The 14,135-nt window shown below is 48.9% G+C and overlaps 1 protein-coding gene across 5 annotated transcripts in view; it reads right to left on the bottom strand.

Annotated features, from left to right (window-relative positions):
• Positions 1-13,517: 13,517 nt before the first annotated feature.
• LOC119173516 (polycomb protein EED) overlaps positions 13,518-14,135 on the bottom strand; it is a 172,163-nt gene continuing 171,545 nt past the window's right edge. For all 5 annotated transcript variants that reach the window (XM_037424314.2, XM_075896520.1, XM_037424312.2 and 2 more), the window contains one exon: positions 13,518-13,673. In XM_037424314.2, coding sequence (XP_037280211.1) covers positions 13,544-13,673 — 130 coding nt within the window. In that variant the 3' untranslated portion in view covers positions 13,518-13,543. The remainder of the gene's footprint in view (positions 13,674-14,135) is intronic.

The following is a 14,135-nucleotide window of genomic DNA, read 5'->3' on the forward strand; positions in this document are numbered from 1 at the left end:
CGAACATTCGACAGCTGACAGTGCATGCGCCGTCGCGCTGTATATATACTCAAGGTCGGCGCTCGCTCGCTCAGTTGCCGCTCGTCGGTTGGTTTGTCCGGCGCGTCGACGTCCAAGGTCGCGATGAAATGAATTCCAACGAATCCACAAACACAATGATCGACGTCCCTTCGACCAGCGCCGCCCTTTCGCATACGTGTGTACGGGTTCACTCATTTAACACCCCCTCCTACAACCACGTTAACCAATTTAGCCATCGACCCAAGTAAGTCGCAATTTAACACCCCATTTCACAACCACGTTAACCAATATAGCCATCGACCCAAGTAAGTCGCACTTTAACACCCCGTTAACCAATTATATGCTCCGCATCCTCCTCAGTGTTCCCCCGAGGGAAGCTGCGGGCAATTTTTTTTTAGGTGGACAACCGCTTTGTCCGGCAGCAGCTAGGAAACGTGGGACCACCTCAAGCGGCACAGAAAGCGAGGCAACGGAGCTCTACTCCGACGGTTTCAAGCCATCGGATGACGACTACACAGTCGTAATGAGCCGCAATGCAAAAAGGAGACTGCTATGAACATCGTCGATGGCGAGTTTATCCACCGTGCAAGCTACTGCGCAGTGTTGGCCGCACACTATACTCTTCATGGCCGTAGACCCGTCAGCCAACCTACGGCGGCTTAGCAGGCAAGTCCTCTATGCATACCTCGAAGGACTCGCTCCAAATGAGATTAAAGACGTGAGGATCAACTCACAGAAGAATGTTTTGGCAGTTGATGTTCTACACCATAGTGCACTGCAAAGTCTACAGAAAATCTCGGAAATCGACAGTGCCCCGCTGCGGTGGTCTAGTGTCTAAAGTACTCGGCTGCTGACCCGCAGGTCGCGGGATCGAATCCCGGCTGCTGCGGCTGCATTTCCGGTTGAGGCAGAAACGTTGTAGGCCCATGTGCTCTGCTTTGGGTGCACGTTAAAGAACCCCAGGCGGTCGAAATTTTTGAAGCCTTCCACTACGGCGTCTCTCATAATCAAATGCTGGTTTTGGGACATTAAAACCCCACATATCAATCAATCAAATCGACAGAGTCACAGTTAAATCAGCCATCCCCACTGACTGTAAGGACCGTGTTGGCGTCATTTATGACGTAGACATTTCCATTTCCGCTGACAATTTTCTAATCTTGATAAAGCCAACTACAGACAACATCCTCATCAAGCACATCGCGAGGCTCAGTCAGTCACGTTGCCTGAAGATTGTTTTTGAGGGAGACAGTCTTCCACCACACGTCAAAGTTGGCCACGTTCACCACCAGATCCGTCCATATATACCGAAGCCCCTACAATGCTACAGATGTTTCAAGATGGGACATGTAAAAGTAGTATGTACCAGCAATGTTGTGTGCCCGCGGTATGCCGAGTTTTATTTAGAAGACACCTGCCACGCAACTGTGTTCAAATGCTCCAACTGCCACGACACTCATAAAGCGTCGTCTAAAGATTGCCCGCGAGTGCGAAACGAACGCGCCGTGCTGAAACGCATGGTGCGCGAAATTCAACGCACAGAGAAGTCGCTGCTACTGTCAGGCGGCGTCGACGTCACCACAAAAGGTCATCACGAAACGTGACATCTGCCGATGGAGACATGTCATCTCTAGCAAAAACAACTGGCCCCCCATCATCAAGCTCTGCGAAGACGGATACCCCGAAAACAAAAGCAGGGTCAACACTCCGACCTCGTGAAGAGTGGCCATCCCTTCCACGAACACAGCCTGATTCAGAGGTGCATCCAGTCCCGCCAACCTCGATGCCCTCACGAACCACTGGTGCAAAGACAACTGAGTATCACCAGGTCATTAACATGTTGCAGACCCTTATGAGCGCAATGCGCATGCTCCTAAGCAACATGGACACCCAATCAGTGCAAAGCGCACTCCAGGTACTGGACACTTTGAGTCCGGTGCTTGCAGCTCTAAGGTAAAACTATGGCCCGCAACATGTTATCCTTTCGAGAGGAGGTCAAAAACGCATCTGTCCTTCAGTGGAATGCCAGAGGGCTTAGGGCCCATATGTCCATGTTCCGGCAATATGTATTCACGAACCAGTTCTCCATAATTGTGATTTGTGAACCGAACCTGTCCGCTCATATGAGACTGTCTGGATATGAGTGCTTTCTGTCTTCTACCCACGGAGAGCGCCGCAAGGTTCTTGTATTCATACGGCGCGACTTAACCTATGTTCGTCACCCTGTACCCCCTGACGAAAAAAACCAGTACATTTGCCTAACAGTAAAAAACAAGAAGACCACATTCACAATCATCGGAGCCTACTTACCTCCATCAAGTCGCCTAGACCGCAAGCGTTTGCACGGAATTTCGAGTTCAACTCTCTAGCCATAGGTGATAACTGGCGACTTCAATGCCCACCACTACTTATGGGGAAGCTCCAGGGTCAACACTAGAGGTAGACAGTTAGTGTCTTTCACTTCTAAATGTGAACTTATCCTCGTGAATGACGGCAGCCCTACAAATCTGCGTGGATCGGCCTATAGTAGTTGCCTGCACCTCACTTTCGTCTTACGCTCGCTCGCCAGCAGAGTGCACTGGTTTTTGGATTTGGAAACAAGGGGTAGTGACCACATCCCAACATACCTGAAGATTGATGGCTTTCCAAGTCTCAAGTCCTCCAGAGCCGTCCAGTGCACCGATTGGCAAAAATACAAGTTAATCATGGAAGACTATGTTGACAGCTCACCCTTCAACCTAGAGGATGCAATAAAGAGTGCCCTACAGTCCACCACGTGTTCCCTGCCAGTGAGCTCATCTCGCAGTGATATGGACATTGATCTCGAGAAACTCCGAGCAATTCGTCGTCGTGCAGAACGACGTTATAGACGCACGAAGTCATTTGATGATCTGAGAGTGGCCAGACGCACACAAAAGAAAATGCAGCGTCACATGGACAAGTTGGATAAGCGACGCTGGGTATCTTTTTGCAAGTCTTTGAGTCCCAGGAAGCCTCTGTCACTAATCTGGAGAACTGTCCGGGGTTTTCGTACAACCATTACTCAGCGCTACCCATTTAGATCTCTGGCACTTCGATTACGCTGCGAAGAGATAGATGTCACAGATTCTTTCTGTCGAAGAATTGCCTGCAGGGCTAATTCAACTTAGACATAGACGCCCGACTTTTCTGTATCCTCACGTGACCTCAGAATGGAGTATTCCTTTTCAATGGAAGAACTAAAGGCTGCTCTTGCTTTGTGTAGACGTTTTTCAACGCCAGGACCTGACGGCATCACTTACCGCACTCTGTGTCACCTAGGAGATCAAGCTCGGAAGGCACTCTGGCTGCTATACGACGACTTCTGGCAAACTAGCATAGTTCCGCAGGAATGGAAGTCAAGTCGCCTCTTTCCACTTCTCAAAACCGGCAAGCCACCTTTGAATATTTCCTCTTACCACCCGATTGCCCTCGTGAGCTTTGTGGGAAAAGCCATGGAAAGAATGATTTTAACGTGTCTGGAATGGTACTTAGAGTTCTACGAAATATATCCAGATGCCATGTCTGGCTTCAGACGAGGCCGCTCATCAATTGACAATGTAGTTGACTTGGTGACATATGTATAGCACCAGAAGGCCTGCAAACGGTTATCTGCTGCTCAATTTCTTGACGTAAAACGGGCATACGACAATGTCACCCACGAAGCCATTCTCAGCGCATTAGAAGGAGTGGGACTCAGCGGCAAGATATCTAAGTGGGTTCAGAGCTACCTACCGAATAGATCATTTCACGTGCAGACAGAGAATGGCCCGACACCTGAGTATTACTGTAGCCGAGAAGTCCCGCAAGGCGGAGTGCTAAGCCCGACGCTGTTCAACCTACCACTCATTGGACTAGTTGGCAAGCAACCAAGCAGTGTACGACTTTCCATTTATGCTGATGACATCTGTGTGTGGACATCAAGTGTGACTCGACTTCAACTTTGCGCTCGACTTCAGAAGACAGCATCAGTGACATCGCACCACCTACTCAAACAAGGGCTCGAAATCGCCAGTGGAAAGTGTGCAGTCGTGGCTTTCACCAGAAAGCCAATGTCCGCTTTCGGCACATCAATTATCGAGCAGTTGATGTCATGCAACCGAAGCCACAGGTACTTGGGAGTCGTAATCGACTGAAACGTCTTGGACCCCACACGTAAGCTACGTGAAAAAGTGGCTGACCACTATTTGTCGCTTGTTAAAGTTTCTTGCCAGGAAAAGTTGGGGAATGTTTATTGAGTCTATGTTACAGCTGTACAAGGTATTATTTATTAGATTCCTGTGGTACAGTCTACTTGTTATATCTAACACGTGCAAAACAAACCTGCGCAAATCCAAAATATTTAACCCCAGGCGCTTAGGATATGCCTTGGTTTACCCCGCTGCGCATCGACAGCTGAAACAATTGCCATTGCACAGGACTACTCGATCATGACGCACATCACCATTGAAACGATGCATACATACCTCAGGCAACGTGCTAGGAATCCTTCCCACCACTTGGCAACCCTCGCTACTGAGAGGCCCTGCACAAAATTTAGTGCGATTGTCTGTGCACATCGTGCATCGTTTACGTCAGACTTTGCACCTGCTGAGAAACTGGTGTATCCTCCGTGGTGCCTGACACTTCCGCAAGGAGGTCTTTAAATTTGAGGAATACATAAAAAATCAAATTTGCATTCGTCAGCCCTAAAACTACTGAGCTTGCACCTCCTGCACGAAATGTACAATAACCACGTGTACATATACACTGATGGTTCAACCACAGCGTCTGGTTCTGGCGGTGCGGTGGTGATTCCAGCTAGAGGAATCACTCTGCGTATCAAGCTGTCACACGTCACTACGTCTACGGCGGCAGAACTAGCGGCTTTGCGTGGCGCCCTAGAGTATATCAAATCCAAGAGACTGAGTAAATGGGCTGTGTTTTCCGACTCGAAACCAGCCCTACAGAGCATGCAGTCAGTCCTTCGACGAGGTTACCATGAACAGTTAACTTATGAGGTTGTCAAGCTTCTTCACCACATCCCAGAAACAAGCTACGAGGTCAATTCTCAGTGGCTACCTGGATATTGTGAGATTAGTGGCAATGATTCCGCAGACAATGCGGCTCGCACATTGCACCAAGAAGAGCACACCATTCAGATTCCTTTGTCAAGGACAGACGCTACAAAGCAACTTCGTCACCTGGAATGTAGTCTGTGTCTGCTGGAGTGGAACACCCCAAGCATAAAACATACGAGACTCTTGCAAATAAACCCTCGACTGGAACTTCGACCTCCATCCGGACTTCATCGACGTGAAGCTTCGCTTCTTTGTCACCTTTTGTTGGGGGTCGCCTTCACAAAAGCATATACAACCCTCATTGGATGAATTGACAATGCGGAATGCGACGTCTGTGGCACCGAAGAAGACATCGACCATCTGATATGCCATTGCCCTCGATTTGCCACTGAAAGACAGAAGCTTTCGGACACATTGCGATAATTAGACGATCGGCCACTCTCTATGCAGATGCCACTGGAACACCGTCCTTTCCTTTCGTCGGCTCAAACGCAGTCAACGCCGTCTTGTGCTTTTTGAAGACTACAGACCTATCTGAACACCTTTAACTTTTGTGTAGTGTCACCAATGCATACGCGTCAGTCCATTGACTGGCAATCCTTTTTTTCTTTCTCTTTTTTTCCTCTTTCATCTTTATGCCTCCTTCCCATTCCCCCAGCATAGGGTAGCAAACTGGGCATGTGCCTGGTTAACCTTTCTGCCTTCTCTCTTGTTATTCTTGTCCTCCTTCATATTCCAAATAAACAAACAAATCAGCTACACAAGCTCTAACAAGAAAATGATAAGCCATGTCCCTGCATAATGTCCGTGCACCACAACACCACCACCCGTCGAGACTGCTGCACTGTCCGGCTCGACTTCACCTCAGTACCGGTTCCGCAACTGCAATGTTGCCGTCGGCGCGACAAACCGTCACTAGCGTCGACACATCTTCCAGTTGCAACCAGCGCTCTTGAGGGTGCCGGACTGCAGGCAGTTGCGCAGGTCCCAGACATCTCCATCGCCCGACCTCACGACCGCATTCCTGGCGAGCGGCGTTGACGATGTGCAGAAGACAGCCAGCCGCGGGTTACAACACTCCCGCTGCATAAATTCTAAATCACTCGACAGAAACAATGGAGCAGGGCCTAGGAAAGGGAGCTTCGGGCTTTTCGCCCACGTGGTACGATGGCCAGTACTGCCAGCTAATGCATCGGCGGCGGCCGAGACACCCATCAAAATAAAACAAAAATCACTTTTCATAACTCGTGCACCACAAGATAAAAAAAATGTGAGAGAAGCAGAGTGTAACACCTCGACGCCATGATCCACCTAGTTGTGCCACGTGCGACAAGAGGCTGCGCAGAGCCTTAGTCCTAATGAGTCACTTGGCAACAACCGGCATCCATCCAGTACCCAGCCTAGGCACAGAAGAGGCAGCCGCAAGGAGACATCCACTCTGTAAAGTGGCCTATCGCTCGCCATACACAGCAGCTTACTGAGCGATCGGCGTCCACCGCCCCGGACGGTGTCACGACGCTCCGGCGTCGAGCCGCAATATCAGAGAGCAACGACGCCTGGCTCCCTGAGCCCAAAAGAGACAGAAGCTATTTACAGAAAATCAGACCACCCATGAGGCCTCTGTACTCACTCGCTTCGAGCCTGGCCTGCACTCTGCGTGCTCTAAGCCTTGATCACCCCAGAATACAGACCACATGGCTCTCGTTCTCAACTGAACAACATTCTCGAGAACCAACAACAACAACGAAAAAGAAACCACTTGCGAGCAGAAAAAAAAATAAAAACTCAACCTGCCGACAAGTTCAAACACATCACAAAACCAATCTCCTCGCTTCTCAACAAAGCAAACCGCCGATGCTAGAAATGAGAAGTCCCCTTGGGCCTACTCTACTCCGGCTCTAACAAAAGCTTGTACCAAACCGCGAAAACTGTCGTCCGATGCTCCAAGAGCTTCACGTTGGGCAACCAGTGTGGGGTCTCAAATTGGCGAGAGCGCCAGGCTCTTGATTGAACAGACACACAGACACGGTTGGTACAAACCAAACAACAAAATACATTTATTTAACTAATTCAGAGCGACGATATCGTCCGCCGAATTATTCTAACATAAATCGTGGTCAACCCGCTAAGACATCCTTACACATTATTACTATACACTCCAAAACAAACACACAATATATGACAAACACAATAACACACCCAAGGCGGCGACACCAACGCTCGACTTACCACGAGGGCTCCCGACGTGCAGCTCGCGGTGCCACGCACCGAGGACCCACGCCAGAGACAACTCTTCACGGCAATTGCCGCGCGCAGGAGAGACTCGCTCAACTCTCTCGCCCGCCACCAAGGCTTGTCTTCCGCCAGGGTTCACCGCCAGCGCTACCACTCTACCAAACATGATGATGATGATGATGATGATAGCGGCCATCACCGCTCGCGTACACGCCACCTATTGCTCAATAGCCGTGACCCAGAACTATGGCTTTTGGGCGAGACAAGTGCGCCACGCAGTGCAAACAACCTTACAGGAGGTGTCAGCACCTCCACAATCTTTTTGGTCCTTTTCTGACGACGACACTGGGAAATAAATGGATCGCCATCGTCACAAATTATGCGACCCATTACGCGATAACAAAGGCCATGCCAACCAGTTGCACCACTGGCGTCGCGGATTTTTCATGCGGTCATCTTACACCACGGTGCACCCCGACAGCTGCTTACGGACCGCAGCCGCTCTTTCTTGTCCAAAGTTGTCGACGATCTCCTTCGATCGTGTGCCACAGCGCATAAGCTATCAACTGCATGCCACCCACAAACTAATGGCCTAACTGAACGACGCAACCACATGCTCACAGAGATGCTTTCGATGTACGTCTCCGAAGATCATAGTGACCGAGACACGACGTTGGCCTATGTGACTTTCGCATATAATTCCTCTCCACATGACACCACAAGATTCTCATCATTTTATCTTTTGTATAGTCGCGTCTTCGTAATGCCATTTGAAACCACCTTGCCTCTTAAGCCATCTGCTTCCGAGTACGCTCGTGAAGCCATTAATCGGGCTCGCATGGCTCATCAAGTTGCCCAGCCTCGTCTAAGTAACCAGGTCACAAGATATGCAAAAAGACCGCAACGACTACCGACATCGTAATATAGCATTTCCCCAGGTGACCACGCACTCCTCTGGTCACTGTGTCGGTCTTCCGGAAAAACTTTTGTCCCGACACGCAGGACCCTACCAATAGGCTTATGTCGAGTTAGCGACGTCAACGACGAGATAACGCCATTGCACTCCAATACGTCACCAAGTTCATCACTTGTTGACATTGTCCATGCTTCGCCATGAAACCCTACTTCTGTCGAACTTCTCCAGACTTGTGCCGAGATGGCACTCCAACACCCGGGGGTCCTGTTATGGAGATGAAGGAAGAGGAAGGACACAAGCAGCTGACAGGCGCGCGAGTGTGACTCTTGCCTGTGGTTTTTCCTCTGTAAATGCATTTAGTACAGAAGTCACCAACCCCGTAACATGTAAAGTAGCGACACTCTCCTCTATATCCTTTCCAAAGTGTCCAACTCTCCTTTCCCGAATGTCCAAACCTAATCTATATCCTCTCCCGAACAGCCACCACGCGGGCACCGGCCCTATAACCCGGCTGCTTATTTGGAATCGCTGATCCCGTATCACACGAAAGAGGGAAAAGAAAGAGTGTGAGGAGGAGGCCAGCACTGGCGTCAGGATTTCTCACGCGCTATTGGTTCCTCTCTGTAGGTGGCGTGCACGCCTGTAGGTGACGGGCTGGTGACACACGCATGCACCCTCCATGGAATGTGCAGAGTTTTCCGGCTGTTCTATCGTACGAAAGCACCCACAACCTGCCGCCACACTTTTTCTCTACCTTTCCCTTCTGCCTTTGTGCGTCCCTCTTTCTCTATCCTTGTAAGAGCTGAGCCAGACCGTGCTACCCGCAAGAGTTGCAGAAGAGTGACTTTTTTTTTTGTTTTAGTCAATCAACCACTACTACATACGCGAAACTGCTGGCATGGTCGACGCTCATGAGCGAATTAAATTTCGAAATCACCATCTAACGTTCGGTCACGTGCATCGCACTTCTGTCACACACTGTACCAGTTCCAACTGCCCTGGCAGAAATGCGATTCCGATTATCACGGCAGACGCTCACGCCTGAATTAGACGCCAGCAAAACAAACGTGAAGCATGTTTTGGTCAACGACGCGGTTCCAAATTGCATGGAAGCTACGCACACATTTACGTGCGAAATAGACGCCAGTTCGGCTGGCTCATCTGACGTGAAGTGCCTCCTCGTCGGCCTCTGCACGGACGGCTGCTTGCCAGCTACAGCAAGGCAACTAATACCACGATCCACGTCGAATTAGCTGCCTTGCTGCTGTCTGTGCTGAAGGCGTCGCAGAGGCAATTCACGTTGACAGTCGGAACCTCTTCACTCATTGAAACCATCACCGTGCTATCGCCATCTTATCGAAACCCACTCGCTCGTGTCCTAGCCGCACGGTAGTGATCCATCCAAGGCACCAAAGGGGGGAAAGTGCTTCCGCCCGATGTAACAGCCGTAAACACTTCTCTGTGTTTCCCTGACTCCGCGATGACGACAATGACTGTCGGCGTGTCTTCGGGAGATCGGCGACTGAGCGTAAATTCGCCCCATGTCCTTGTTTCAAACGACCACGAAGCAAGCAATCTTGGGGGAGTTAACAATGCCCTCTCCGAGGTTTCGCGGCGTCTGAATAGAGGAGACCCAGGCCGAGGGAGGCGCTGCGGAGCGTGGCACTGTCAGTCAATGTGGGGAGAAAACTGGTTACTCAAGTGTTGGCCCCTCCACTATCCCTTTCAACATGCCTTGAAAACGCGTTGCTTTGCTCGCACGCTGCACGCGTTCTGCACGTGTTTTTGAGAGTCTCGCGTCGAGCGTATACGCTCTGTCCGCATTTAATAGAATGCGGCAATTGAAGGTTTTTTTTTTTTTTCGTGGCAGCAATTTGGTAAAAGGGCAACGAAGCAAGTCGTAGCAGACGACGCCGTCTTCGCCAGAACGAAGTGCGTTTCGCAAGTGAAATACGATGCTGTTTTCGACGTTAGAGGTGAATAAAACTTTTTGTACGTTCATAACTATATACCTGTTTTATTTGGTTTGCTGTGTGTACTATGCACTGTTTGTTACTGGATGCATGGGTAAGGCCGCTTCTCGTGCTTTAGGTTAGGCAGTTCTTGCGCTGTGACTGCTATTAGTTGGGATACCTTAATTTACTAGCACCCACCCAAGTTTTTGTGGGGTATATACACAGCACTTCAAAAATAAATGGTCTATTTCGGGCTTCTTTCTGACCCACAACAAAAATTGACATCTACCTCGCGTGTCCTTCCTTGCATTATCACCGTTCTCATCGCGGGTATTTTGAGTTCACAAACAGCGCGCGTACCATCATGATGAGCACCCAGCTTTCAGAGAAACTTTTTTGTGTGTGTCTAATCTGCAGGGGAAGAGCGCATTGCTATAAAGGCATTTTATCTTGGTCACGTATAAAAAATGCACCGTGTTGTTCGGGCTGCCCCTGAACACTCAGTAACAACTAGTTCACTGTATCTGCAGACGGACGTGCAACAACGGCTAATGCATTTTTTTCTTTTTTTCATAGTTGTCGTGCTTGTGTCCACTCAAGCGGGAGCGTCGCATTACCAGCGGCAAATGTAATTGCATCGCTGGCGTCTCTAGAGATTCTAAATCACTTGAAAGCGAGTCATATACATAGAGAAAAACAGAGTTCTCTTCATCTTGCATTGCTGGGTCGTCTTGAGCAATACCTTGTGGTACAGCCTGCTCCACAGAATTTTGTGCTGATCTGGCTGCCCTCACAGAATGACGCTTCCACCTAAACAAAATAAGGTTGTGGCGGAGATTAGATCGTGCCGTTCACAACAACGTTCATACATTGGAGTTTTTTTTTATGCAGATATTGTACGGTGATCATCATTGAGTATATCTGTAGTGCGGCAGATAATAATAGCTTTTTATCATCTTCAAGTATAAAATGTACAAGAAGTCTGAAAATGAGTAGACGCGGTTTCCGTGATCGTGTTAGTAACGCCTTACATTCACAAAATAAAACAAGTACTGCATAAGAAATCAAACTCTATAAAAACATGTACGATGACAAAATGCCCCATTAAAAAAACTAGCAATTGTGTCCATCTGTGCTCACAGAAACACTTCATACAAGAACTTCACGGAGAAAGCTGCGTATGAAAATTTATTGGTTAAACATTTTGCATTGTCTGTTGCTTGAATCATTTTTACTTTGTACAAAAACTATCAAAAAATTGATGTGCTTGTTACTAACCGCGTTCCAATCTTACCCTTAAAATTTAACGATGCTAAAGTGCCATGTTTGATCAAAACCCTTCTATTTTCGCTTGACTTGATAATTGCGCTTACGCGGAACGAATTCTCGCTGAGCTTGAAATCAGAAATCAAGAGTCCTCAGAAAATGCTTTAAAATGCATAGATAGTTATGCGCTTCACTGCCTATCATACCTCTGCGCCGTTTCCGCGTGAGGTGCCCGTTTCTTGTAAGCCGCTGGAAACACTGTCGGCACATACAACGGGTGCAGACTTGAGTCATTTTTGCAGTTTTCCACAAAATGTGTGCTACAAATCATTGTCCAACCTTTTGGCAACCACACACTTCCGTCGGCGCTGCGTAGATATAAAAATATATAACACATCACCAATACCACATGTGTACACAGCTTCAACTACTATGTCCCAAACAATATCGAATAATAGTAGCAGCATAAAATATTTTTTCGCTATTTTTTAACAGTGCTCTAAAGACGGACGTTGAAAATTTATACTTTTAAGATGGGGACGTGTATCTCCCAGTAACTCGATAGATTAGAGGAACGGTGACGCAGGAATTAACACCTGTTATTTTTAATGCATTGTGCACCTGCTAATTTTTATGAAAAATTTTTTCGGCTAACTGCTCTATTCCATTCCTGTCGTCTGCTTGTTTCGTACCATCGGTGTGGGAATCGGTAGAATTTCACTGATGGAGTCGACCCCTTCGTGTTTGCATGGTTATTGTGACTTGACGACGCCACAATAGTTCCCCATTTTCTGTTGGGGTGACATCGCGGAACGAGGGACGTTTCACGTGCAGCGCGCGCTTCGTAAATGCGTAGAAGCCAAAGGGAGCGGAAGGGTCGGAAGACGCTACTGTTGTACGCTTTTTCTGGCAGGGGAAAGGCAACCACTGCCGTTACCGGGCAAACTTGAGCGGGTCTCCCCTATAGCTCGAGCACCCAACGGACGTATTTTCTTCGCTCCCCTATTGTGTATCCCCGACTCCGTTCCTCGTTACCACGGATTATGGCGGGGGCTGGGCTGCTTAGCCAGAGAGGGACAATGGCAGAGTGGGGAGCATGGCTGAAAATGAGGTGCAGGTGTGCAAGTTTAGTCGGTGTCGCTGCGTCACCAGCGCGCACGTCACCAGCACGTCACCTTCAGAGGCGAACCAATAGTGTGTGAGCAATTCTGACGCTGGCACTGGCGTCCTCCTCGCACCTTTTTTTCCCTTCTTTCATGCGATGCGGGACTAGCAATTCCAGATACGCAACCCTTCTCGTGCCACATTTTCTATCAAGATTGCTATGTCACGCTGATAACACGCGCGATGCTCGTCGCGGCCTAAGAGGCGGGAGAGGAATACGCGCGGCGTGGCGGCTCGGTTAAAAGAATGGCAGTACTATCCTAGAAATATCCGGGGACTTTACCGGGGCAAAGTTTGTAGCACCGTCTCCCGGGCTCCTTGCGAAGCAGAACATTGTCGGGCAACGGATAGTCTCGTATTTCGCTCACCTAAAGTATTCTTGCACCGTGCCGTGAAGAGAGTTCGCTCGCACATGGCGACACTCGCCGCATATTGCATTCACAATCACGCAGCTTACTGTGCAGCTCATTCATCATCATGGATGACTCGAAATCACTTCTAGTATTCTTTTGAAGAAACACACACGCATATTCCAGTTCAGGCAAGCGTAGTACAACATGGAGCGGGAAAGATCAGCTTGGTCTCATGCACGCTACCAATACTATGGACAGCCTGGAAGGGAAATGGTCGCTGCCACTCAATGTTGCCCGCGTGTAGCCCACCTTTGCGGTACTCTGAAATTTTTTCCCGTGATCCAATAAAGTCGTCTGGAGGGTCAAGTGGGCGAGTTGGTTCGTCGTACATGTACTGGTAAAGCGCATTTCAGTAAATAAGAAATGGTATAGCATATTACGGTAGCAATGTGCTATACCATTTCCCGTTCAGAGAGAACTCGAGCGCACCGTACTTTTTGCCTACGGTCAGTGCACACCATAAAGCTACTACATTCGAGGACATTTATTGAACAATTAGCGTGTGACGCGGTCCCAACGCCAGATGGTGGCATCGTCGCAGATGCACAGCAGGATACTGCCGTCTCGGTTGAGGTTTGTCTGCCGCACAGGACTTGTGCACTTCGGATGAGTCAGCACTGTGGACCTGCAAAGTCAATGGCCTTAATAAGACTCGATTGTCAGCCTGATTCTTCGCACTCTGTAATTCAGATTCAATTCAAATGTCTTTAATTTGTCACTCCACTTAACCGTCGTCTCACCTGCCCATTTCTAGCACTTTGATTACACCTTTCAAACCCTATGTGTTCGAGCTGTCATTTTAAGTGCAAAGGTCTTTAGGCTTGTCCGCTGTAGTTGTCTGTCGTAGCCACGAAGCAAGAAAAACAGGAGGTGAAACTCCAGGCCGGCGGCAGCGCGAACGCGCGCCATGATAATGCAACACTTTCTAGACTAGCTAAAACCTCTTCATTCCTCGGTGTTGTCACCACACCAAAACGGGCGCGAAGGACGCGTTTTCAGAAAGAGTTATTGCTTGCGCCCCTAGTTCGCGTACTCAATTCTTTTTAATCTAGAGCGGGCGTCCTCGTTGTCTCTCATATCCCCGTGA

This window comes from Rhipicephalus microplus, chromosome 5, assembly GCF_043290135.1.
Source record: "Rhipicephalus microplus isolate Deutch F79 chromosome 5, USDA_Rmic, whole genome shotgun sequence".
Lineage (NCBI taxonomy): Eukaryota > Metazoa > Arthropoda > Arachnida > Ixodida > Ixodidae > Rhipicephalus > Rhipicephalus microplus.